Here is a 24,507-nt window from a genome sequence, read left to right on the forward strand (position 1 = left end):
CCTCAGCCTCCTCTCTCTGACTCATCCAAACTTCATTCTACTACCATGATCTCCCAAATAACCCTTTCTAGACCCATCCCTCACGTATCCCTCCTTTCACTCATCCCAAGCCTCATTTTACTGCTATGATCTCCATAATCCCTTGCTAGATTCTTCCCTCCTCTAACCCTCTTTTAACTCATCCCAAACCCTATTTTACTACTATGATCTCCCACATAAAACTTTCTAGACTCTTCCCTCCATTGTCCCTCCATTACCCTATTCAATCAAACAAACAGACTCACATGTCCAACACTCAAATGTACAACTTATGCTTCCCTATACTAATCCACCACTAATCATTTTTGGGTTCTGGAGTAGCGTGCTACTCACCAATATGCACTTCAATACCTCTTCAGAAGTAGTAAGCACTCTATAAATACAATTCGAATTTACCTGATCTCACTGTCCACAAGACCCCAACACCAGCCTCATGGTCATTGGCTAAATCCGAGATCCTCTACAGTGACTAGCTAGATCTTAGAGGTTTAGATATGATACACCTACATTTTACATCAAAACAAACAAACCCACATTTTTGCAGTGTTTTTATTTTTGGATTCCTTATTTGGATTGCCCCAAAAAATTATTGAAAAACATAACTTTTTGCAGCATTGATTGGTCAATGGTCACATCTCACTAGGCAGCCAACTGTTTCTACTGCAGAGGAGCATGTCAAGCAGAGTCACATCGAGACTTCTCTTTGTAGGCATCTTATTCAGATTTTAGATCAGACCATAAAACAGGAGTGGGCTGGCAGCAACGGTGGCCAAGTGCCCAGTACAGAAAAATCCAGACAGTAAATCAGTGAAATGGTTTACAGGCAACCCCCATTGGATTTCGAGCACTATCCCTTCATGTAAAAGGGCTGCCTTGTGAATGTCAAATAACCAAAAGAGAATCCCTTCTGTCAAAGGAGGAAAAGCGAACCTCTTAGTACGACTGGAAATAAAGAAAAAAACGTTTTCTTTCAGATAACCCTCGCCCACCCGGGTTGCCCCTTGGTGGCATGCTTCATCATATGGTTCATCCCTGCCCTACGGACAGGGACGTGCTGCTACCTACGGAGACGCGGGAGCACTTTATGAAAAAGGGTTGTTCCTGTACACCTACACACCTATGTGGTTCATTAAGATGGAGTGGGTTAAAATATATGAGAAAACATTAAAAATATCAAGATAGTGGGGCAAAAAACACTTTATTTTACTCGTGGAGCCTCGAGCGAGCAAGTCAGGTTTTCAGTAAGGGAGTAGCTTGAGAAAGATTTGACTACAGGCGTCCCTTCCGCTCTTCGAAGGACTCATGAGGCCCATTGTAGGTCTCTTATTATGATTTTTGAGATTGAAACAGACCAATTAGGTGCTGTATAAACTTTAATTTCTGTATCTTTTTGTTTATCATTATTAGTTGAATATACCTTTAGGAGTGGGAGCATTTTTCTCCATTGAGGTCCTGAAGAAAAGCCTTGGGGTAGGGCTTGAAACTAGTCAACCAACCAGGGAAACAGGAGGTATTTCACCTCAGGTTTTTCCCATCTGTCCAAAGATTTTAGCATATCAACTTGGGGAGTAAAATAAAGTGTTTTTTCCCCACTATTTTGATATTTTTAATGTTATTTGATAGATTTGTGGAGGACGAGTCCCACTTCTCTTACCTCTACTCTCCCTCTTTTGATGTGATATGCCTCGTGAATGTGACAATGCAACTGGCACTAGAAATGAGGCGATTTCCCTCAGAATCAGTCATGCTATTTAAAGTCTCCGTGGTGGCTGTGCATTTTTACTGTGCTAGAAATTATGTTTGTTCTGGAAATAAAAAAATGAAATGATGCATTTTGAAATAGGAACATAAGAACTGGTTGAGCACAAGAGACAGTCTCTGCACAGTGCCCGTTGCTTGATGTGCTCCTTTCACAATGTAGATGTGCACTGTTTCTGCAATTTCATAAACTCATGCTGTTGTAATGGTCCTTTTTCTCCCAAAAATATGTATAAAATGCACTTTGATGCAAAGTCCTTTTAAAACTGTTTTATGCCTGTTTCTCTGCGTTTGATCAAGGCCTGGGACGTATGCTGTACGCACAGGATGACTGCGATTACGGACCCTGCCACCCAACCATTGGCGATCTCCTTGTGGGCCGCAGCGAACAGCTGGCTGCCTCCTCCACGTGTGGACTGAATGGACCTGAGAATTACTGCATCTTGGGCTACTTGGAGGTTTGTTTTCTACTACCATCAGCAGCTGATCTCTGCATCATCACTTGACAACTCTGGGCCTGATTACAATCTTGGCCGATGGAATACTCCATCACAATCCTGACAGATATCCTATCCACCGTATTACAAATTCTGTAGGATATAGATGGATTGTAAGATGGCGGATTGGATATCCCTCACATTTGTGACAGAGTAACCCTGTTCGGCAAGATCGTGATCAGACCCTCTGTCTTCATGTTGCACCTCTCTTTTCATCAAGGTCCCCCTGGGCGATCAGACCTGTGCTCAACTCCCAAGCAAGCTTGTCAGAAATCTTTGCAAAGCCTGGGGAAAAACATAATAGGGGCCCTCTGGGTTCATGTTTCCTTTTCCCTGGTTCCAGAAGCACGTGATCCTAGGAATTTTAAACAAATTATCCTGTGATAGAGAAACCATTACATCTGGGGCAATCTAGAGGTATAGCTCATAGGGTTACTCTGTATTAATATAGTTGGTAGGTTTGATTTTATTTAAAAATCTATAAATTCATATTTCTCCAGTAGTTCAGGGCCCTGGAATGTATGCTGCCTGGAACACAATGCTCTCCCTGACACCCTCTTGTGACATCCAAAGCCGGTGAAGATCACTAGCTAATGATCTGCTCCCGTGCAGATGTGTCAGGAACTTTATTGCTGCATGCAGTAGCATTGCAAGAATGTCAATTACCATAGTGTAAGAAACGAAAAGGAGTTCTTTTTCCTCATAATGGGGCAGTAAAAGAGAGTCAAAATTGTAGTGCAGTGGGTGGACCTTACATCCTGGGGCCCCAGTGACAATGTACCGGCTGCATTAACTATATTGTCACACTCCTCAATAGAGCTGCAATCTTTGCCAGGAACAATTTGACCAGTGATCCAACTGTCCTGTTTAGGCACTCATTTGACACACTCATGTCTTAATTCGTTTATAGTATCTATCAATGTGTTTCCTGCTCTGTTACAGTTGGTTATATAGGCCCTCATTCGGAGTCCTGCAAAATGGCAATTGGAATTGTTTTTCGTGGCATTTCCGACCCACACGATTAGTTATATTATCTGGTTTTAGAACACACCCGGTAAGACCACCTGTTGGTCAGCTCACATTTTCGATCAGCCCACAATCCCATCCAACTCACGATGAAGCTCTAGTACACATATTAGTAGAAGGTAATTGAGTTCTGTATGTGCAATCAGAGCCTAGGGAACTGTTAGACTTGGCATCTTTTGGCATGTTTCCCCAGAGTTTTTGCTTTCTGCCCTCCCGGTTTTGACTCTGTTTTTCTGGCGTAGTGTTTCTGTGCACTTTTCTCGCTGCTGATCAGTGGTAAAGTGCAAGTGCTCCTGTGGTAAATTGTGTTATGGATTGGTGTTTCCATGATTGAATATTTGATTAACTTGTTAGTCCCTAGTAAAGTGCACTGCGTGTGTCAAGGCCTGGAAATCAAATGCTACTTGTGGGCCTGCATCACTGATTGTTCCACCCACGTGAATAGCCCTAAAAAGGCAACTCAGACCTGCCATTGCAGAGTCTGCGCGCAGTTTCTAACTGCCATGTCAACTTGGCAAGTGCACCCACTTGCCAGGCCCTAAACCTTCCCTTTTCTACATGTTAGTCACCCCTAAGGTAGGCCCAAGGTACCCCTGTTGGCAGGGTGCAGTGTATGTGAAAGGTAGGACATGCCCTGGTGTGTGTGGCATGTCCTGATAGTGAATTACAGCCCATTTCGTTTTTCACTATCGCAAGTTACCTGTTCCCCATAGTACAGAATGGGAGGTTTGTTTATACCATCTTATAAACATAACTGGCCCTGGAAACTAGGTGGAAAAATAAAGTTTAGTATTCCTGAACTCAGAATCTAAAGATGCATCTTTTAGTGAAGGTGATTTTTACATTCTGTGTTTGAAAATACTACTTTTAGAAAGTAGGTATATTCTTGCTCAGCCATCCCGTGTGCCTCTGCTGGAATGTGGATTGCCTGTCTGGGTTTTGGATGACAGAAGGCTGGGGAGCAGGAGTGGCTCCAGATAGTCTAGGTAGGGTCAGGAAAGGGCTGAATTGACCTGGGCTGCAATGGGGGAAGGGGAGGAGATTTCCTTGCACCTCAAAGGGCTTGGTCTGCCTCTGAAAATGCTGTCTCCACCTCCTGCCAGGAAATCACACCTGAGAAGGCAGAACTGGTTCTGGCTGGGCACAGACACTCTGCCTAAGAGATCAAAGGATTTTGGGATATAAATATTGGGGCCCGGACCCCTGAACTTTAGAACTCTTTTGGACCAAGAAGACTGCCAAGAAGAAGAGCTAGAGAAGCTGTGAGGAGGAACTACCACATTGCTGTGTGCTTTGCTGTGTTGGCCTGCAGTGGCTGCTTCTGTCTTGGGCAGTGAAAGGACTGGACTGACCTTTCTGCAATCTGCTTTGTGAGTTTCTCCAAGGGCTTGAGGTAGAGCTTGTCCCCTGTTCAAGAAGTCACAGGAACAATAAAGACTTCAAGCTCTTCTGCCCGCAGCACTGGGGAAAGTGTTTTGAGCAACTCGACGACTTCTACGACGCCGCTGCTGACTGTGTCCTGATGGCACCGCGACCTTGGTCTCACTGACGACGCCTGCTGACGCCACCACCGAGCCGCTGCTCACACCACGACCGGTGGGCACCGCACTCCACACCGCCTCGTTTCATGACGACGCCTTGGTATCCCTGACGACGCCGCTCCACACCAAAATCGACGATGTTGCTTGCACGGTGGTTTGAGGGCATCACTCGTAAAGTTACACGACGCACCGCCCTCATCCTGCACCGCAGCCTTGGCCTACCGACGCCGACGACATCGACTCCAGTTCGTCAGCCGACGACAGCGCTTCAGCAACGACGACGCCACTGATTGCACCATGACCTGCTAGCACCGCGACGAGCACCGCCTTCATCTTGCACCGCGACCCTTGTCTCACCGACGACAACATCTGATGCCACCACGAGCCACTGCTCACACCGCGACCTGAAGGCTCCGCACGCCGTACCGCTGCACTTCGCACCGCAGCACCCGACGCTGGCCGACGCCAGCGCTCCTGATCCCAACAGAGAGGAGATCGACCTGCAACGCGTGTGACTTCGAGGGCCCCGACGACTCCTGCACCGACCTCCGGAACCGACGCCTGAGGACACAGTGTTTTCGGAAACTCAACGAAGAGGTCACTGACGCCCTGCATTTCTAAAAGGTACTGTTTGAGGGTCTTCCCGACACCGTAGCTGGCCCACAGCGCCGCTGTCAGCCAGAACTGTTTGGATTTGTTTGCTCACGACGCCGTGATAGCCCCGGACGGAGCTGTCGACATCAAGAAACTGTTTTTAAAGCTTATTTTGACAACTGTAGATTTCTAGGTACTGTATTGTGGATTTTTACAGTTTTTGGTCTTGTCTTAAGTATATAAAAATATTGGATATTTTTCTAAACTGGTGTGGTGTCCTTTTCTAGTGCTTACACTGTATTACTGTTGGTTATGTGCAAATGCTGTACACACTGCCTCTAAGATAAGCCTGACTGCTCGTGCCTAGCTGCCAAGGGGGTGTGCAGGGTTTATTTTAGGAGTGTAACTCCCTTATCCTGACTAGGAAGAAGGGTCCCTATTTGGACAAAGGTGCAAGCCCTTGCCAACTAGAGACCCCCATTTCTAACAAGAACGATGTGCCTTCATGCACATGATGTGGACAGGGGAGGAGAGTTCCATCTGAAGGCCTGATTCTCGCGAGCAGGGATAACCCAAATGGGTGGTCGATGAGGGTTCCATGGGGAAATTAGCATTCTGTCTATCTATAGTAGTTAGAATTCCCAGAGATACGAATTCCACAGATTTTTGCTCACTAATAACTTTCTGCCTGTTTGACAAATTCCCACAATACTTTCCAGCATGATTTACAATTTGTAGTGATGGCAATTTTTGTGGTGAATCGTTAAGCGGGTGCAAAGATAAGATGGGGGTCTTAAAACAGATTTTTTCCCCCAATGTGTTTTCCATAGACTTCTGTATTTGATATAGCGCAGAAACAGCTGAATGGATTTTGATTATGTTTGCAATGAATGTACATTGTAGTGTCTAGATGATCCTTTTTGCTATTGCAAGTGATGTTATGGAGTAGTTAGTGATATCTTTTGTCGCAGTAGTACTGCGGTACTACCGCGGCACATGGAAATGGCAAGTCATTATGTGATTGGGGAAGGGCTGCCTTTACAAAAGTTAAAAGCAGCCATGTTGTTTTTAGGTACAGATTGCTAATGTTCTGCATTTCACCCTTAGATGCAGGTAAGTATTAGGTCTGATATTTTCCCTCCACCTATTGCCACTTTATTAAAGTGGTAATAGGTAGGGAAAATATTTATGTTTCTATATAAACATATATTCTTTTAATTGCATGGAGTACCACGCACACCCCCATACAACCTCTTGTACTCCCACTCACACACCCACACAACCACTCCCATACCTATTCAAAGACCCACACAAGTACTCACACAACCATTCTCTCTTTCATTGAGCCACTCACAGACCCACTCGTTCACTCACTCATAAGCCACTCATAAAATCATTCACTCACCTTTACAGTTACCCCTGACGAAGGGCTACAGAGCTTGAAATGCATTAGGTGGAATACATTTGATGCTACCCGGGACGATCTATTAATTTCCACATGCCACAGCGAAGGCTTGGATGGGCTGGACTGTGTAATTTGAAAACGTTTGGAATTCTGTTGCCTTGCAGCAAACGATAAAGTATAGAAGAAGATGGAATAAAAATATGGATTAAACATGGAGTTTTATTTGAAAAGTGGTTTATTATGAAGAAGGTTTCGCATTCTACAGACCCACCATTGTGCCATGAATCCCTACCATATGCTACAAATTATCACCATTGTGCTATAGTCAATATTATGGAAATGTTAGGTACCATTGTGACATGGATGCCCACAATATGCCTTGAATTACCGCCACACTGACAGGAATGCTATTACTTCTGGGGCGAACACCATTTGTGCAATAGATGCACATATGTCAAGAATGACCACTATTGTGTCTGGGTCAACATTATTGCATAGATTAATTTAAGCATTGCAACAATTACTTTTAGTGTTGACTATCCTGAAAACCTAATTTTATGGGATATTGCTCATTTCATGCTGATTAAGGTAGGGCTAGAAAGATATATATAGAATTGATTCTTGTAACAGTATTTTTTCTTTAAGCAACCTTAAACATATTTCATAGACACCTGCTAACTCACCTTATATTACCTTGTAGAATATTTTAATACTTGCTTGAAAATCTGTAACCACAATGCATCTTTGTATATGTTCTATCAGAATATTATGACACAGGATGGCACCAGATGAATTGCGAACTAAAAACTAGTTATATAAAGTGCAAAAAGTGCAACATAGATTTCCTTGCACCATAAAGACACCAGAGATAGACCATAATCACCATTAGGATATTTATATGATAATCCTCTGTTTTAAGGAACTCAAAATAAGGTTTATTCTTTATGATCTATTGAGTTTAAAGAAGCAAAATGTATTGTATATCAAAATATTGATAACAAAAATACTGTCTGACATACATATTGTTGCCTAAATAACATTTATAAAAATATATCTCCATTGAATTTATTTTAATTAATTTATTTTAATTTTCAAATATTAACTCCAGTGGAATGATATTTTTTAAATCAATATTTAGGAAAGAATATTTTTTGGGGATGATATCTAGGCTATGATATTCTGGCAGAATACCCCCAAATCACTTTTTTACTCTTAAAAGAATTGTCTTTGATCCTTTAGCTATCAATTTCAGAATTTTATCCACTCCTTTATATTTTAACTCTGCATATGGATTTAGATTTTTTGAGGTTTTGGTCCAGAATGTGATACTTGGTGATGTTCTGTTGCTGGTTTATGACGATCGTTCTAAAACAAATTCCCTTGTCACGTTATTGATTTATGATACATGGGAGCCTGAAATATCTGTATTAATCCCTGTATCTAATTTCCTTATTTCATGTGACTTGTGATGCACCTATACCTCTGTAATAAAGGAATGACGTAGCCGCTCAACTGTAGTAACTTATTACAGTTGAGTTCGGAAATCACAATGGATTCTGTCATGGCCAGCAGCTGAGGTGAAAGGCAGATCCCAGAGCATAATTAAACCACAGTTTCAAAACCGAAAACAAAACATGGCTTTTCCTTCTCCTGCTTTATTTGTCTAGCTAAACAGTAATAAGCAAAAAGAAGATATTTATGGCAGCATGTTTATTTTTCCACACTTTAGATACATATGGGAAAGATAAAATATTTCTGCATGTTCCTATAACCTGAGCTACGGCATTAAAAACAAATCGGACATACTGATTTTAGCATCTTTTTTGCAACAAATATTGAACAGTTTTTTTGAGTGTTTAATTTTGCACATGAAATAATATTTGTATTATTCATGTTTACAAACATGTTATCTCTTTCTCCTGAAAGAGCACTACACCAAGGATATAAGTGTTTTGTTTTAAGGGTGATGGTTGGTCATATAGTATAAGGAGTGAAGTACCTCCCTCTGTATATTATAAGGATATTTAGGATATTGAAAGTCTCCTAAGAGTTCCATGATCTTAAAAAGGAATTCAGCGTTCAGCCTCATTCCTCTATAAGGTCATGGAACACCTCAGTGACTTGCAGTATCATACTAATGTACAGTCGGGGGTAGTTTAGCAATATCTAAATAATATCTAAATCCTTTAGTTGTTATGCCACCTCCTTCATTAAATCATTTTGGGTTTCTTCATTCCATTTAAGGCTTCGATCCTGTATCTCATTTGAAGCATCAGGCCTGGTTCTTAGTTCTAGACTGATCAATCAATCAAAACATTTATAGAGCGCGCTACTCACCCGTGAGGGTCTCAAGGCGCTAGGGGGGGAAGAAGCAGCTACTGATCGAACAGCCAGGACTTAAGAAGTCTCCTGAAGGTCAGCAGGTCCTGGGTCTGTCGCAGGTGGATGGGGAGGGTGTTTCCTGTCTTGGCAGCGAGGTGGGAGAATGATCTGCCGCCGGTGGTCATTCGGTGGATGCGTGGGATGGTGGCGAGGGCGAGGTCAGCGGTGCGAAGCTGGCAGTTCGGGGTATAGAAGGTGAGTCGTTCGTTGAGGCATGCTGGTCCGGCGTTGTGGAGTGCTTTGTGGGCGTGGGTGTGGAGCTTGAAGGTAATTGTCTTGTTGACGGGGAGCCAGTGCTGGTCTCTCAGGTGGGCGGTAATGTGGCTGTGGCGAGGGATTCCAAGGATGAAGCGTGCGGAGGCGTTTTGTATGCGTTGGAGTCTTTTCTGGAGTTTGGCCGTGGTTCCCGCATTGAGGGTGTTGCCGTAGTCCAGCCTGCTGCTGACGAGGGCTTGGGTGACCGTCCTTCTGGTTTCGGTGGGGATCCATCGGTAGATCTTGTGGGGCATGCGGAGGGTGTTGAAGCAGGAGGAGGAGACACCGTTGACGTGCTGGGTAATGGAGAGCGTTGAGTCCAGGATGAAACCCAGGTTGCGTGCGTGGTTGGTGGGTGTCGGGGCTGCTCCCAATGTCGCTGGCCACCAGGAGTCGCCCCATGTGGAGGGGGTGGTGCCGAGGACGAGGACCTCCGTCTTGTCAGAGTTCAGTTTCAGACGGCTGGTCTTCATCCACTCTGCGACGGCCTTCATTCCCTCGTGGAGGTTGGATTTGGCGGTGGCCGGGTCCTTGGTGACGGACAGGATCAGCTGGGTGTCATCGGCGTACGAGATGATGTTGAGGTGGTGCGCTCGGACGATGTTGACGAGTGGTGCCATGTAGATGTTGAAAAGGGTCGGGCTGAGGGATGATCCTTGGGGTACGCCGCATGTCATCGTGGTGGCTTCGGATCTGAATGGGGTGAGATGGACTCTCTGGGTTCTGCCGGTGAGGAAGGAAGTGATCCAGTTCAGGGTTTTGTCGCGAATCCCTGCGTTGTGGAGGCGTGTGCATAGGGTGTGGTATCAGACGGTGTCGAAGGCGGCCGAGAAGTCCAGGAGGATGAGGACCACGGTTTTGCCATTGTCTAGCAAGGTCCTGATGTCGTCGGTGGCGGCGATGAGGGCGGTTTCGGTGCTGTGATTGCTCTGGAAGCCAGATTGGGAGGAGTCCAGGATGTTGTTCTCCTCCAGGAAGTGGGATAGTTGTCTGTTGGCGATCTTCTCAATGACTTTCCCCGGGAACGGGCGCAGGGAGATGGGTCGAAAGTTCTTGAGGTCCTTTTGGTCCGCCTTAAGTTTCTTGAGAAGGGCGTTGATCCCGGCGTGTTTCCAGCTCTCCAGATAGGTGGCTGTCTCGAAGGAGCTGTTGATGATCTTTTGGAGTTGGGGTGCGATGATGGAGCTTGCTTTGTTGAAGATGTGGTGGGGGCAGGGGTCAGAAGGAGAGCCAGAGTGGATGGTGTTCATGATTTTGATGGTGTCTTCGTCGTTGACGTGGTTCCAGGAGAGCAGGAGGTCGGTGCGTTTGGTGGGTGTTGAGTAGGGGTTGTCGGTGTCTGTCATCGGTGTCTGGGTGTCGAAGCTGTCGTGGATGTCTGCGATCTTGCGGTGGAAGAAGGTGGTCAGGGAGTTGCAGAGTTCTTGCGACGGCGGGATGTCATTCGTGCTGGAGCTGGGGGAGGCGAGTTCTTTCACGATGCTGAAGAGCTCTTTGCTGTTGTGTGCGTTGTAGTCGATGCGTTCCTTGAAGGAGGTCCTTTTGGCAGATCGGATGAGTTGGTGGTGCTTGTGTCTGGCGTTCTTGAGGGCTGCATGGTTGTCTGGTGTCTGGTCTTGGCGCCACTGCTTCTCGATTCTTCAACAGGTTTGTTTGGAAGTCTGGAGGTCGGCATTGAACCAGATGGCTCTCGTGTCGATGCGCCTGTTAGAGAGTTTCCTGATTGGGGCAAGGGTGTTGGCGCAGTTGTCGATCCATTGTCTGAAGTTGTGAGCCGCTGCATTGGTGTCAGAGGGCTCGGATGGAGGGTCTCGGGCGAGGGTGGTGAGGAGCTGGTCTTCGGTGACTTTGTTGCAGCTGCGGTGTGGGATTCATTGCGGTTGGATGTGCGCGGTGTGTTTCTCAGAGAAGTGGAGGCAGTGGTGGTCAGTCCAGTGGAGTTCAGTGGTGTGGCTGAAGGTGACATGGTTGCTGGCGGAGCAGATGGGGTCGAGCGTGTGTACGGCGGAGTGGGTGGGTGCTGTGACGAGCTGTTTGAGTCCGAGGTTGGCTAGGTTGTCGATCAGGGTTGTGGAGTTGCTGTCATTGGAGTTCTTGAGGTGGAAGGTCGGTCCCCGAGGAGGATGTAGTCTGTGGAGGCGAGGGCGTTCGTGCTGATGAGGTCTGCGATGGAGTCGCTGAACTGTGGTCGGGGTCCCGCGGGTCTGTAGACAAGGGTTCCTCTGAGGGTGGTGTTGTGATTGACGTGGATCTGGAAGTGTAGGTGTTCAGCCATGCTGAGGGAATCTTCGATGTTGGTTGAAATGCTGATGGTGTTCCTGCGGACGATGGCGATTCCTCCTCCTGGTTCGTTGTTTCGGTCCCTGCGGGTGATTTTGTAGCCGTCCGTAATGGCTATGGCTATGTCGGGCGCTGAGGAGGTATTTATCCAGGTCTCTGTCAGGAAGGCGACGTCCGGGGAGGATGAATCGAGAAGGTCCCAGAGTTCGACGGCTTGCTTGTGGACTGAGCGGGTGTTGAGTAGTATGCATCTGAGACTGTTGTGGCCTGCTTTGGTGGGATGGGCAGGACGTGCCGGTGTGCGCTGGCTGGTGTAGCTGCAGTTTCGGCAGGTGAAAGGTCCGTGGGGGAGCTTCGGGGTGGCCTGATGGAATCTTTCCTATACAGACACAGCAGTAAATGAGCCACATTTTTAAGTACAGATTAAAATATTATGTAAAGCACCACAAGGCGAATTGGGATTTACTTATAGAATATGTTTGAGGCTACCTTAAGAAAATAAATTAATGCAAAGTGTCTGAGCACGTTGTGTCTGAGATTGTCAACCAAATGGAGGCATTTTTTTCATTAAATATCATGAAAACCTAAGAGGATTCATTCATCCTTGATCTTGGATAGACACCTATAAGACATTGAATTGGTATTTGGGTTGGGTGCCTACCCACCCCAAGGAGCTATCACAACCCTTGTCAAGGTGAACCCACAAAGTCACTAAATTATCCTCTCAAACCCCTCAGGCTTAACGTAGGGCCATTCGTAAAATATTTATGCATAACCAAACAGGCAAAAAGTCAAAATGCAAAACAGTAACAACCCCAAAATGAATAAGAGTAGAGTAAAATGCAGTGAACAAAATGACACCAAAGTGACAAAAATCCAACATGGGAACCAGAAATGTGATGTTTTTAAAGTTTTAAGTAAGAATTGCACCAAGAATGTCAAATTGCCAATGATAGTCAATGGTTGAAGTAGACTGAGACCTATGCACGTTTTGAGGCTGACTGTGATAGATACATCACCCAGGTTCATCCTAGTTAAAGATTCTCCCTTCCGATTTAGAGGCCAATTTAACGTTTAGTGGGAAGGGTACCCCTTCGCAAAGGTGGCTGAGTACCCTGTCTGCCAAACTGAAGGTTTGCACGCCTGATTTACAGATGGGCAGACCTTCAGCACGCAGACTCCTCTTCCTCTGCACCTACATACACCTCTGACTGCCCGACAGAGTAAGGGCCAGCGGAGGATTAGCTGTGTCCGACAGAGTAAGGGCCAGCGGAGGATTAGCTGTGTCTGCCCACGGACATATAGCCATTTTTTACTTTTAATAACTGCCACCTAAAACATGGCAGTAAGCAAAATTAAAAACGTTTCAATTACTCCTATGCCATGAGAGAAAACTCCCATGGCAAGGGGGTCATCGCTTTTTTTATAATCAAAAACAGAATTCTGCTTTGAGATTTTGTTTTTGGAAATAAAAAAAGAGATTGAAAGTGAGCCATGTGCAGATTGGTGTCATTATGCTGATAGGGCTGCATTCGCACACTTTCAATGCATTTACAGGAAGCGCCATGACATTAGTTAATGTAAATGCTAGACTGCGGTTCATGGAAATGCTAGAAATGTCCACTGAGCTGGTGCACATCTCTAAATTTGGTATGTAATGTCTGCTCAGCATGGCGGAGTAAAGTACTCTGCCTTGGCAACAGTCCACAATCCGCCAAACTCTAAATCGGCCCCTTTGTCCTTTACACCCTAATCCATCATAGTACACTTCTAAAGCCACCCAGGACCTAGGGGGAGGTATATAAAGACAAACAGAGTGCCATACAGGGGCAACAATAGGTTCCAGTCAAGGTCCAGTTGCCACTGGTCAGCTGGGCAGTTGCAGGAAAGGACTCCTGATGCTTGTTGCATCCCCGTAGCTTGAACAGGAGGTCAGTCTTATGGCCCTTGCAGTCCACTTCTTTGTTCTGGGCACAAAAGGGAGCACGTTCAGTCCTTCAGGGATCCTCTCAGGTCAAAGACACAGGCCCAGTCCTCTCCTGTTCTTCCGCAGGTCCAGAAAGTATTCTATACAGGTGCCTTGGGTTGTCACATTCAAGCAGGATGTGACAGTGCAGCAGAATTGGCATTGTAATGATGAAAATGATGCCCTGACCCCCACCCTACATATTCTGTGAAGTTCAGATGAGTTACCTCTGCCCATTAGGGTCAGCCTATTGTTTTTTCCTGGGAGGCATTTCACACCCTTTTCACACCTATAAAAATGCTAATCTCAGACATGGAGAATTTGGACTCCAAATGCAAATTATCCTTCAGAAACTTCAAGCAGGGAAAAGGTAAGTCACTAAAAGTTACTTTTCCTTAATATCAAATAAAAATCAGATTTCACCATTGAATTGAATTTTTAATAACTATTAAAATAGTTGTTTAATTATTTATCTAGCTAGTCCCCTCCCTGAGATACAGTATTAGTATTTTAATCTGCACTGCAGTTTTCTACTTAGAACTCCTAGATCTGCCACAGTGAATATAGCTTTTGTGTGCTAATCACTGTGATGACATGTTAACATTAAATGTATACATGTCTTACTTTCAAATACCATGCTCACTGCCTTGTCATCACCTATTAATATCTAAAAAGAAGTTTTTGCCCTATTAAAGGGTTTATTTTGTCAGGTTCATTTGCAGTTTATACACTGATACAGTCTGGTTACACAGATAGGACTAAAGCCATATTTGCACTGCCACTGTAGGCACGATAGGGGCTGCAGTCCACTAATGGCTCTGGGTACATCTTGTACCAAATACTAGGTATTTACAGGTAATTTAGATATGCCAATTAGGAAGATGTATGATGGAACCAGGCATGCTTTGACCACAATGTCTGGTGCGTTTTGATATGGGTTACACCAGAGACTTCCTGTCACACACAATGAGTTGCAAATTCAGTGCCTCCCTAGAAATGAAGCACAATGACCGGTGCACGTTGATATTTGTCACAACAGACAACTTCGGTCACAGACACAGGCGCAAGTTCAGCAATGCCTCACGAGGTAGAATGAGGCACTGCTATGGTTATGCTCCCACCTCCGAGTGTCGCAACTTGGGAATCAGACACCGCACACAATAAGCATGCAGTCAGCGTGTCACATGAGAGAGATGAGGCATGATCGACGAAGCGGGCCACACAGTATCCTGCAACCGGTGAATCAGCTCACTAACAACAAAATGCTTATATGTGTGCCGAGGTCCCCATAATGCAGGGGCCACACACCTTATATGCAGGCAAGGCATTTGGGGCTCTGCACAAGGCAATCTGGTCTCCAGGCACAATTCTTAGTGTCACGCTCCAGCCGCACCACTAGTTGTGATCCAGCAGACGATGTGAGCACTTGAAACAACATGTGTATTTGTAAAGCGCACGTTCACCCCCAAAGGGGCATCTTGGCACTGAATAACAGATGTTTATTGTTACTCAACTCCATAGTACGCATTTTATCGACCTCAGAATAGATAAAAGGCTGAGTCAACCCACGGGGAATTTAACCTGTGACCATGAGGTCGGACACAGGCCCCTGCAGTGGATGCATTAGTCCACTAAGCCACGAGACCAAGCATAAGAGTGCACCACTCTCCAGGTGTCACAAGTAGCCTGTGGGACCCTTGTAGGAGATATTTGATGTCCCAGAGACCTCTGAAAGAACAGGGGGCAAGCCACCAAGCCCTTGGAAAACACACTTTAAGGGTACCACACAGCAGCATGTAGTTAGCCCAGGCTAGCCACTATTCAGGAACGGCATGTGGTCCCTTTCACTGGCAGTAATCCTCCTTGTGCACAACAGAGTCCTCTGGCAGTGTGCACCATGCAGATCTAGGTTCTCCAGTCCCACGTCCCCACAAGCGTATCTCTGCCCTGCTGAAGTATGACACCAGTAGTTATACTGTTATGTGCCTTTGAAGTTGGGGGTGGTACAAAGGGTCTCCCTTTCAACCATAGATATCTCCCCTAAATTTCAGTCGTGTCTGCCATGAGGCAGTGGAATGCAGATCTTAATCTTTAGGAGGGCCATTACCTGGCTCCAGAGGCCAAGTGTCAAAACCTCTTCCTCCAATTTCTCCAGCCAGGACCTCGAATGGCAGAGGTCTATTGTTCCAGTTGCATGCCAAATGTTTTATAGCTTGCACTTGGGAATGCCCATATGTGCTCCTCCAGCATCCAGTGTGGACTGGAGCCAAGCACAAAAACACACAAAGAGTTTTAGAGCAGAGAAATGCCCACTTTCTAGTAGTGGTATTTCTATGCTAGTCATGACAAATCCACCTTTACTACTGGAATGAGTTTGTTCCTGGGATGTAATAATAGGATACATTATGAGGCTGCTCCACTGCACTCTACTATTGCAGCCTGAAGTAATTTCAGCCTTTCCCCGTGTTAGCCCATGGGATGAGCAAACCTTATAGGTAGTGGAAAAACACATGGATATTCTTCACTACCTGGGCCGAGAACACACGTCGATGCCTGCCCTGCTTTTCACTTGCCACTCACTTCACCTCTTAAGACGTACCCACGGGGTGCCCTAGTGGTAGTGAAAGGTTCTCTCAGGATGGCTAGTGATTTAGACAGGCCAGCCTGAGTAGAAGTGCCATTGCGCACACGCAGACCTGCAATGGCAGGCCGGACACATGTTTAGAAACACCATCCGTGCAAGTGAGCACACCGGCCTGCAGTGGCAGGCTGGACACTTGTTCAGTCACATGGTTGGTGCAAGTGCACTGTCCAGCTTGCACGGGCAGGCTGGTGACATGTTTGAAAACATCATAGGTACAAGTGCCCACAACGAGCTGCAGTGGCAGGGTGGACACATGTTTAAGCGCATTATTTATGCAAGTGTGCAGACCAGCCTGCAATAGCAGGTGGGACACATGTTTAAGCACATCAGTGGTGCCAGCATGCACACCGGCCTGCAATGACAGGCCGGTGACCTGTTTTACAAACATCAGGTAAGCACAGCTTCCTAACATGGGTAGGAAGGGTGCGCGCACATTCACACTGCATTTACAATGGGACCTCGTAGTGATAATCAGAACGCTTGCGTAATCATTCTGTTATACGTCCTGTAAGTTTAATGACGCACACTTCTTCTTTGTGGTTGTAAAAGAGGGTGATGTGCAAGCCTGAATTAGGCCTGTAACTATAGGGAAAAGGTTCAAAGAAAGTAAGAAGAAAATAACAAATCAGTGAAGGAATTGTACACACATTATACTGGAACAGCATGTGAAGCATTTCTATGTGTAGGCATGCATAGGGTATCCAAATTCTGGAGAAATGCATTCTTTTTTATCATGTGCTAGCCTTCGGGGTGCTTGCAAAACACAGTAAAATGGTCATTTGACTGGCAGGACAGTAGGGAAGATGGGGGAGCTCACTTCTTAAATGTCTAGTAAAGATTCTTCAAATCACACTTCTGTTCGTGACATTTATTGTGCACAATCCCCCGGTATAGCTATTTTGAGCATTAGAGAGGGAATGTTACATAAGGTGTTCCAAAGGTACATTATAGGAGTTAGACTTTCAAATGTATCACACACCCTTCACATCCTCTCACAGTGTTGTGTGTAATGTATCATTCCTTAAGTGCGTGGAAAATACCCTAAGTGATGCTACGTTTTGCGGTAATTACTGTACATGCTCTCTCAGTATAGCTACTGAAAGCATGGAAGAGGAAACGTTACATAGGGCGAACATAAGATACATTATGGGAGTGGATTTTGTAAGGATTTAAAAGACCATATCGATCCCCTCAATTTGTATCATGTAAAAAAATAAATTTTATTAAGTAATAAATACCTTTTTTTTACTCGCAGCTCTGCCTCATCGGCATCGGGTGATCCTAGGGCATATTGAGGAGAAATGACCAATTCTGCGTTATCTGCAACATTAATTCCTGCAAAATGAAGTTTTTTAGTATTGGGTTACATGACCATGTATTTCACAATTCTTTTAGGGATCGAAGCGTATTTAAGAATTTGCCATTATTTTGTCCATCCAGACCAGGTGTCTCCAACCAGTTCTTCGTGAACTAGCAGTGCTCAGTCAGATTTATGACCCTTGTGGGTCACAGAGGTTAAGAACTGAAGCCCTGAGGTATTTCACAATTAAACAGAAGTTGTTCTCAACTCAATATTGGAGCATGAGAACAAAGTTTTCTGAATGCTTTTAAATGAGAGAAAAACAAAATGAAGACTTAACTGAATAATTAAGTTAAAATCTTCATTTTAATTTTCTCCCTTGTCAAAGTGTTTGATTTACAAACAGCAGGCCTCTTGCTCCTAATGGCTGGTAAACACAGTGCCATATTTGTAACTCAAAAATACAATCATTTTCTTTTAATTGAGAACATTTTAAGTGAAGAAAAATGTTTCTATGAAACATTGTCCTAATATTTTTCTCTAATTTAAATTAAGCCAATTAAGTCCTAATGTTTTAGGAAACATGTTTCTTCACTTTAAATTCCTCACATTTCAACAAATGACTGTTTTCTGCTGTTATAAATATGGCACCATGTCTGCAGGCCACTGGAAGTAATCTGCCCGATGTTTATAAAGATGCTTTGACATGAGAGAAAATTAAAATGATGAGTTTTATGTAATGCATATAAACATAAAGTTAACTCTTCAATTGAATTTTCTCCCATTTCAAAGTGTCGCATTTAAACACAGCAGGCATCTTGCTCCCAGTGGCTGTAGACATGCTGCCATATGTATAACTGAAAAATACAGCCATTTTCTTATTGAATGGGAGAAATTTAAGGTGCAGAAAAATGTTCCATCAAATGCAGAAAAATGTCCTTATCATGAATATTTCTGCAGAACAATTTTCTGCACTTTAAATTTCTCCTATTTGGAAAAAATGGTTGTATGTTTGTGTTGTACATGTATCTGTGACACATATGGCAAAATGTATGTCCTGTATCACAAGAACATACGACACAGGCTCTTAGTCACCCATACACATATATCCCATTCATTCACACACTTGTTCATACATCCCCACAGACCATGTGCTCACTGACACACATGGCAGCCCCATCATAGTACCCCTAGTCATAGTATTTTGCTCAAACAATAGTATCAGGCTCTACGGACATTAGGTTTAAAGTCGATGAAGCTGGGAGAGGGGGAGTCTGTTAAACATGCGTGAGTTACCTGGTCTTCAGTAGCTCACAATGATTTTCACTGATCAGAAGTAGCTCTCATTACAGAAAAGGTGGGAGACCTCTGGTCCAGACTAACAGGGAGACTTTAAGAGAGCATGTTACTCTCCAGGCGTCACCATAAAGTATCACAGCAGCGGATGGCAATCTTTGTTTGTTGATGATATTTACTTTGCCAATACTTGTAGAACTCCAACACAAGAATATACAGCACCAGTAGCATATAGACGTAATGTGATGGCCATTTTCGAAATGTTATCAGACTAAGGGGTGTATTATGATGTAGGGCGGTTCGCCACCGCCCGCATGGCAATGGCGATCCGCCATACATCATACCCCGCCCGCCTCCCATTTCCCCCCGCCATATTATGATGGCGGGGGGGACCGCGGCGGACGGAAAGACCATCCGCTGCTTTTCCGCCCGGTCGACGGGTTGACTGGGTGGAAAAGCGTTGCATATGGTGGCAGTGTCTGCTTGACATCGCCAGCCATATTAGGAAGCCAGCGGGAAGCAGCCTTTCTGTGGTGGTGTTGCCGCCACGCAAATGCATGCGGATTCCTGAGTTGGGGGCCCATTGTGGGCCCCCCTGCATTTGCATGGATGACGTGGCAGGCACCGCGTGGTGCCTGCCATGTTGTGCATGCAAATGCACACAGTGCAGCCACAGCATTGTGCCGAGCGGTGCTGTGAGCATCGCCCGCCACAATGCTGGGAATAGAGGATGCCACGTGGACGTGGCATCCTAATTGCCGGTGCGGGACCGCCACACCACTGGCGGATGGTCCCAGTACCGCTAGGATGGCATCTTACTAGGCCCCTAATTATTTAAAATACCTTTCCAAGATGGCGACCACATCACAGTTAAACTGAATGGCCAACTTTGGATGGTATAACTTTTGCTTCTTTGTATACTTACAGTTATGGCCACCTGCCAGAACTGACTTTACCAACCCTTCTCCAATTCTATTTTGGTGTTGGTGACAGAGAGAGGGCGAGAGCAATACAGAGGCTGTGGAGTGGAAACCAAATATGACTGGGAATTGGGGAACCAAGTAGCAGGGGGGGATGTGCAGTGGGTAGAGAGAGAGATGGGAAAAAGAGAGACAAAAAGGGAGCGAAAAAGGAAGGTGCAGTGCATTCACCTATCCAATGGTAAAGCTTAAATGGCACAGTAAAGTGCAAATAAAAAAATAGTTCTCTAACATGAGCAGTGGAAGGGTAGATTCAGCCAATCAAAACGTATGGTGGTACCTAAATGTCCAGGGTTGCTAAAAATGCAAAAAAAGGAAGGAACACCATTGAATCAGGAGAAGGATATTGAATTAGACAAGAAAGCAATCCAATAGTGACAAAGGGGCAACCCCAAAGGCTACTCAAAGGATATGCACAGTGCTGTTTTTCACTGACAGCTAAAGCTATCTGTATCTAGACCACAAGAAAGGTGTATTTCCAAAGATAGAAATATGTTACTACAGTAATAAAATAATGTAAATACATTGTAAGGACCTTGTACGCTTCCACGTCTTATTAAGACATACTAGAATGAGGAGATGGTCTTTGATAAAAGTGCATTGTTCTCTTGTCAAAAGAACATTTCAAGAAAATTAAGGATCAACTATTCCACTTTTTAATTTCAACTCGTTTTGCTCCATAATGCCTATGAATAATATATAGTGTATCAATGCATCATTTGTTTGCAGATTAAAAAAGCATGATTAACATTATCACACCATTTAAACTGGTTATTTCACAAAAGCCAATGAGTAAACACACAAGGTGTGATTCACAAAGATTTTCCTATAAGTAGGCATTAGTTACTTTGGTGTAAGTCCTAATTATCTCTTGAATTTCATTGGCAAGGCAAGATACTATTCCTTTGCACCCCTGACTTACTACTGGAACTCAGGAGTGAGTCATAAGTGCTACAAGAGTAAGTAAATGCAAAATCTGTAATTAGGCCCACACTGCATATATTTAAGGAGTGCATATCACTTGTGTTAACTTAGGAGAAAGGAGGTGCAGGGGAAAGAAGGTAGTGATTGGGCAATACATGCCATAGTGAAATAGTTGTAAAGAGCTATAAGACTGATCTTCCTGAGGGAAACCACCATTTTGACCCAATTTATCAGATTATCAGCCAGTATGCACAATTTCACATATTTTTTTAAATATATTTGTGTTTTGTTTGTGCACCAATTTACAAAAAATGTAAATACACATAAAATAACACTACAGACTTTTATCTAAAGCTGAAAAAATACAACACGTTACATTTGTAAATGTGACAGATATATATATGTACCAATTATGTGTTATATTGGTTTCAATTACTGTGACAATATGAGGGTTTTTGCACAGTTCAGCTGGTAAATTAGTATCAAATCGTTTTATATTGCAGGTATGCAACAACATAAAAAGGTTTTAATATTATATATTCGTTATTTATCATGAAATGAATTGCATAATATTTAATTATATATGTATTTATTTATTTATTTAATCACGATAAATTTGAATACTAATACTGAACATTACCATTGCTTATATAATGCAACAATATATCTGCATTCATGCAGATATCAAGAAGTACGTGCACTTTCAAATTGTGCTAAACCCCAAGCAATGTCATCTATCGGAATAATGTCTATATCACAGTAATGAGAATGAAATGTAAATCTATATGGTGAATAGAGCACGCTGATCGGAAAACAGACTATGTGATACTAAGCATCATAGTATGTTGTTCATGTTTATTTATCACGTGACACGGGGGAAAGTAGAACACAGAACTATATATACAAGTAGGCGGACTGCGTTTCCGCATGTGATCAAGGACACTCTGATGTCCCAAACGTGTCATATGGCTATGTGAGATTGAATAAAGACCTGATTCTGCCACACTATACTGGAGCCCGTGAGACTCTCTTCGCCGGCTGGAAGTAGGGAGAGACAGTATCCTGTTCTATATATATATATATATATATATATATATATATATATATATATATATATATATATATATATATATATATATATATATATTGGTAAATGGTCATTTAATTTTTGGGCCACCAGTGCTGTTTCGGAGCAGAAGAAACAGTGCTCGAATTTTGTCTTACAGATGTTGTTCTGTACACGTGCCCAGACATTGCAGTATAATTCCAGATGTTCTCTGCTGCTGTCTTTGTCTTTTAGTACCCAATAAATAGCTTTTTGCACAATTTGTTTTTACAGCAGCTGTTGCGCCTGCATTTCTAGTGCTTATTTGGTTCTTTGTATTTATTCATTGTCCATTTACTGAGCCATAGATTGGCCGTGATGAAGCACGCTGAAGAGTCCAGTCACACCAAGTCGTTTTCTCTACTGCATTTCAGAATATTCAGGACAGACGTATCGTGTTATAAAAATATTGTGGCCAACATATTGATAAGCAAAATATTTTGCAGGCAAGTATATGAAGAAAGTAAAAAAATGTTTTTTTTAAACTCCACATCCATGTACTTTGAGATATATATAGAACTCCAGCGTACATAAACGTGGAGTTACACATGTAAACCTATACTTACCTATACATACTTACCTGCACAATATTTTGGTAGTCCATGTTTTGGTCACAATATTTTTAAAAGACAATATTTCGGCCACAATATTCTACTTATATACCATATTTCATTTGGGCCTCTGGCTGTAAAGGTGTAGCCACCAGGTATGCAGAGCAGACAGGGTGGGCAGGTTTCTTAAAACTCCTTCGCCAAAATATTTTACCAGAAGAAGGGCCCATATTGGGACGGACAATCTGTACTATCAAAGACTCAGCAGGTTATTGGCGTGAACCTCGCGGCCTGCTCCCAGGTTAGCCTTCTCACAGAGGCATGGATTTAGATACTTAGGGGTCAATTAGAATGTCGGGCAGATTGCCACAGCCCGACATTCTCTCCCGCCCGCATGCCATTTCCCCCCACCATATGCCGTTGCCGCCATGGAAAGGCATGTGGTCCTTGCCCGTAGGGGGCCCCCAGGAATTTGGGGGGGGGATGCACATGGGGGTACCTATGGTACCCCCCTGCATTTGCATGCACACCATGCATTTTTGGCATTGCGGCGGGGGGTGCTGGCGGGAGGTGCTGGCGGGTGGTGTGGCGGGCGCATCCTAATCACACCCATGGGACCGCTGCACTTATGGCGGGCGGTCCTTTTTTACGTCGGGATGGCAGGCGGACATCCTAATGATGCCCTTAGAACTTACATTATATGTTGACATTGTGAGGAATATATGTTGCAAAATGAAAAAGAAAATCACATAGATATTGGCAATAGTGAACATAAAGAAAGTGTACAGAATAAATACACTGTGCTTTACATTATTATTAGTTGTAGCAGTAGTATTGTTGTTGTTATTATATATTTCCTTCCTCAACTTGCCCGAAAGGTTAGTAGCTAGAAAATCTGCCATCAGGAGGCATTCTGCAGCACACTTAGAAAGAAGAAATTGCCTCGGAGGAATTATTTGCGCAGGAAGGTGCTTTCTGCACAAAAATAATCTTGTGTGCAATGCAGGTACCTGTGCAACATGACGCAAGAGTGCCTGCGTTGGCGCGAGGCAGCCAAAAGCACACCAGTGCTAGGAAAAGAGAACAATGCGCTGTATAATGGTAAATATGGCGCATTCCTGCCCTTTCACACAGCGCAGCGGAGCAAGGCGGCTTGCAGGGTTTTTTGATAAATATGGACCATAGTACATAAATGCAAACTGTTAAAATTGCTAAAAAAAATAAAACATAGGATAGGCATTTGTGTTAACCTAAGTGACATTATGCAAAAGCAAAAGTTATATGTCTGAAGATGTGGTTAGAGGACACATATCAAAGTTCTTATAGGCTACACTGGCAGGCTACACATCCTTCCATAAATCATTTTATTAACTCTTTCTCTTGCAGGATGAACAGAAATGCTTCATTTGTGATTCCAGGTACCCCTTTAATCCATACAACGAGCCCAACAGCCATCTTGTTGAGAATATTATCACAACCTTTGAGCCTGATCGAAAAAAGAAGTGGTGGCAGTCAGAGAATGGTAAGAGGTTTCCATCTGTAGGTTTCATATTTGTTGTATTGTTTTTTACTAAGACAGCATATTATTAGAGTGATGCTGCAATATCACTTATTATAGCTTGCTTTGGCCACATACACATATTGAAAAATCGATCCTTATTTAAATGCATTTATTGGTATATCAGTAGTGTTGTCACCAAAGCGCTCCACAAAAATGGATGTTGCAATGAGACATATACATTAGTTATTAGTGTTTGGGGTGGCCAAAAAAAGTGGGTGAATGAGACCGGTAAGGATGCTTCTAGTGTTCAGGCCTAGTCAGTGCCTCAGACATAGAACTTGGTATGTCCAGGGCAAAGTTACTTATATATCAGACAGAGCCTGAACTATGGAATAGTCTGACATGTGACTTTCTTAGCCTCAGTCCTAGTAGGCTTTCACAGCCACAGGCTTAGATGGAGTTC

The 24,507-nt window shown here is 43.9% G+C and overlaps 1 protein-coding gene across 2 annotated transcripts in view; it reads left to right on the top strand.

The window, feature by feature from the left end:
* The window catches only part of LAMB4 (laminin subunit beta 4), a 572,267-nt gene that overhangs the window by 140,714 nt on the left and 407,046 nt on the right, over window positions 1-24,507 (top strand). For both annotated transcript variants that reach the window (XM_085654108.1, XM_085654109.1), the window contains exons 3-4: window positions 2,098-2,255; window positions 23,930-24,065. In XM_085654108.1, the coding sequence (XP_085510234.1) occupies window positions 2,098-2,255; window positions 23,930-24,065 (294 nt within the window). The remainder of the gene's footprint in view (window positions 1-2,097; window positions 2,256-23,929; window positions 24,066-24,507) is intronic.

This window comes from Triturus cristatus, chromosome 4_1 (assembly GCF_964204655.1).
Source record: "Triturus cristatus chromosome 4_1, aTriCri1.1, whole genome shotgun sequence".
Taxonomy (NCBI): domain Eukaryota; kingdom Metazoa; phylum Chordata; class Amphibia; order Caudata; family Salamandridae; genus Triturus; species Triturus cristatus.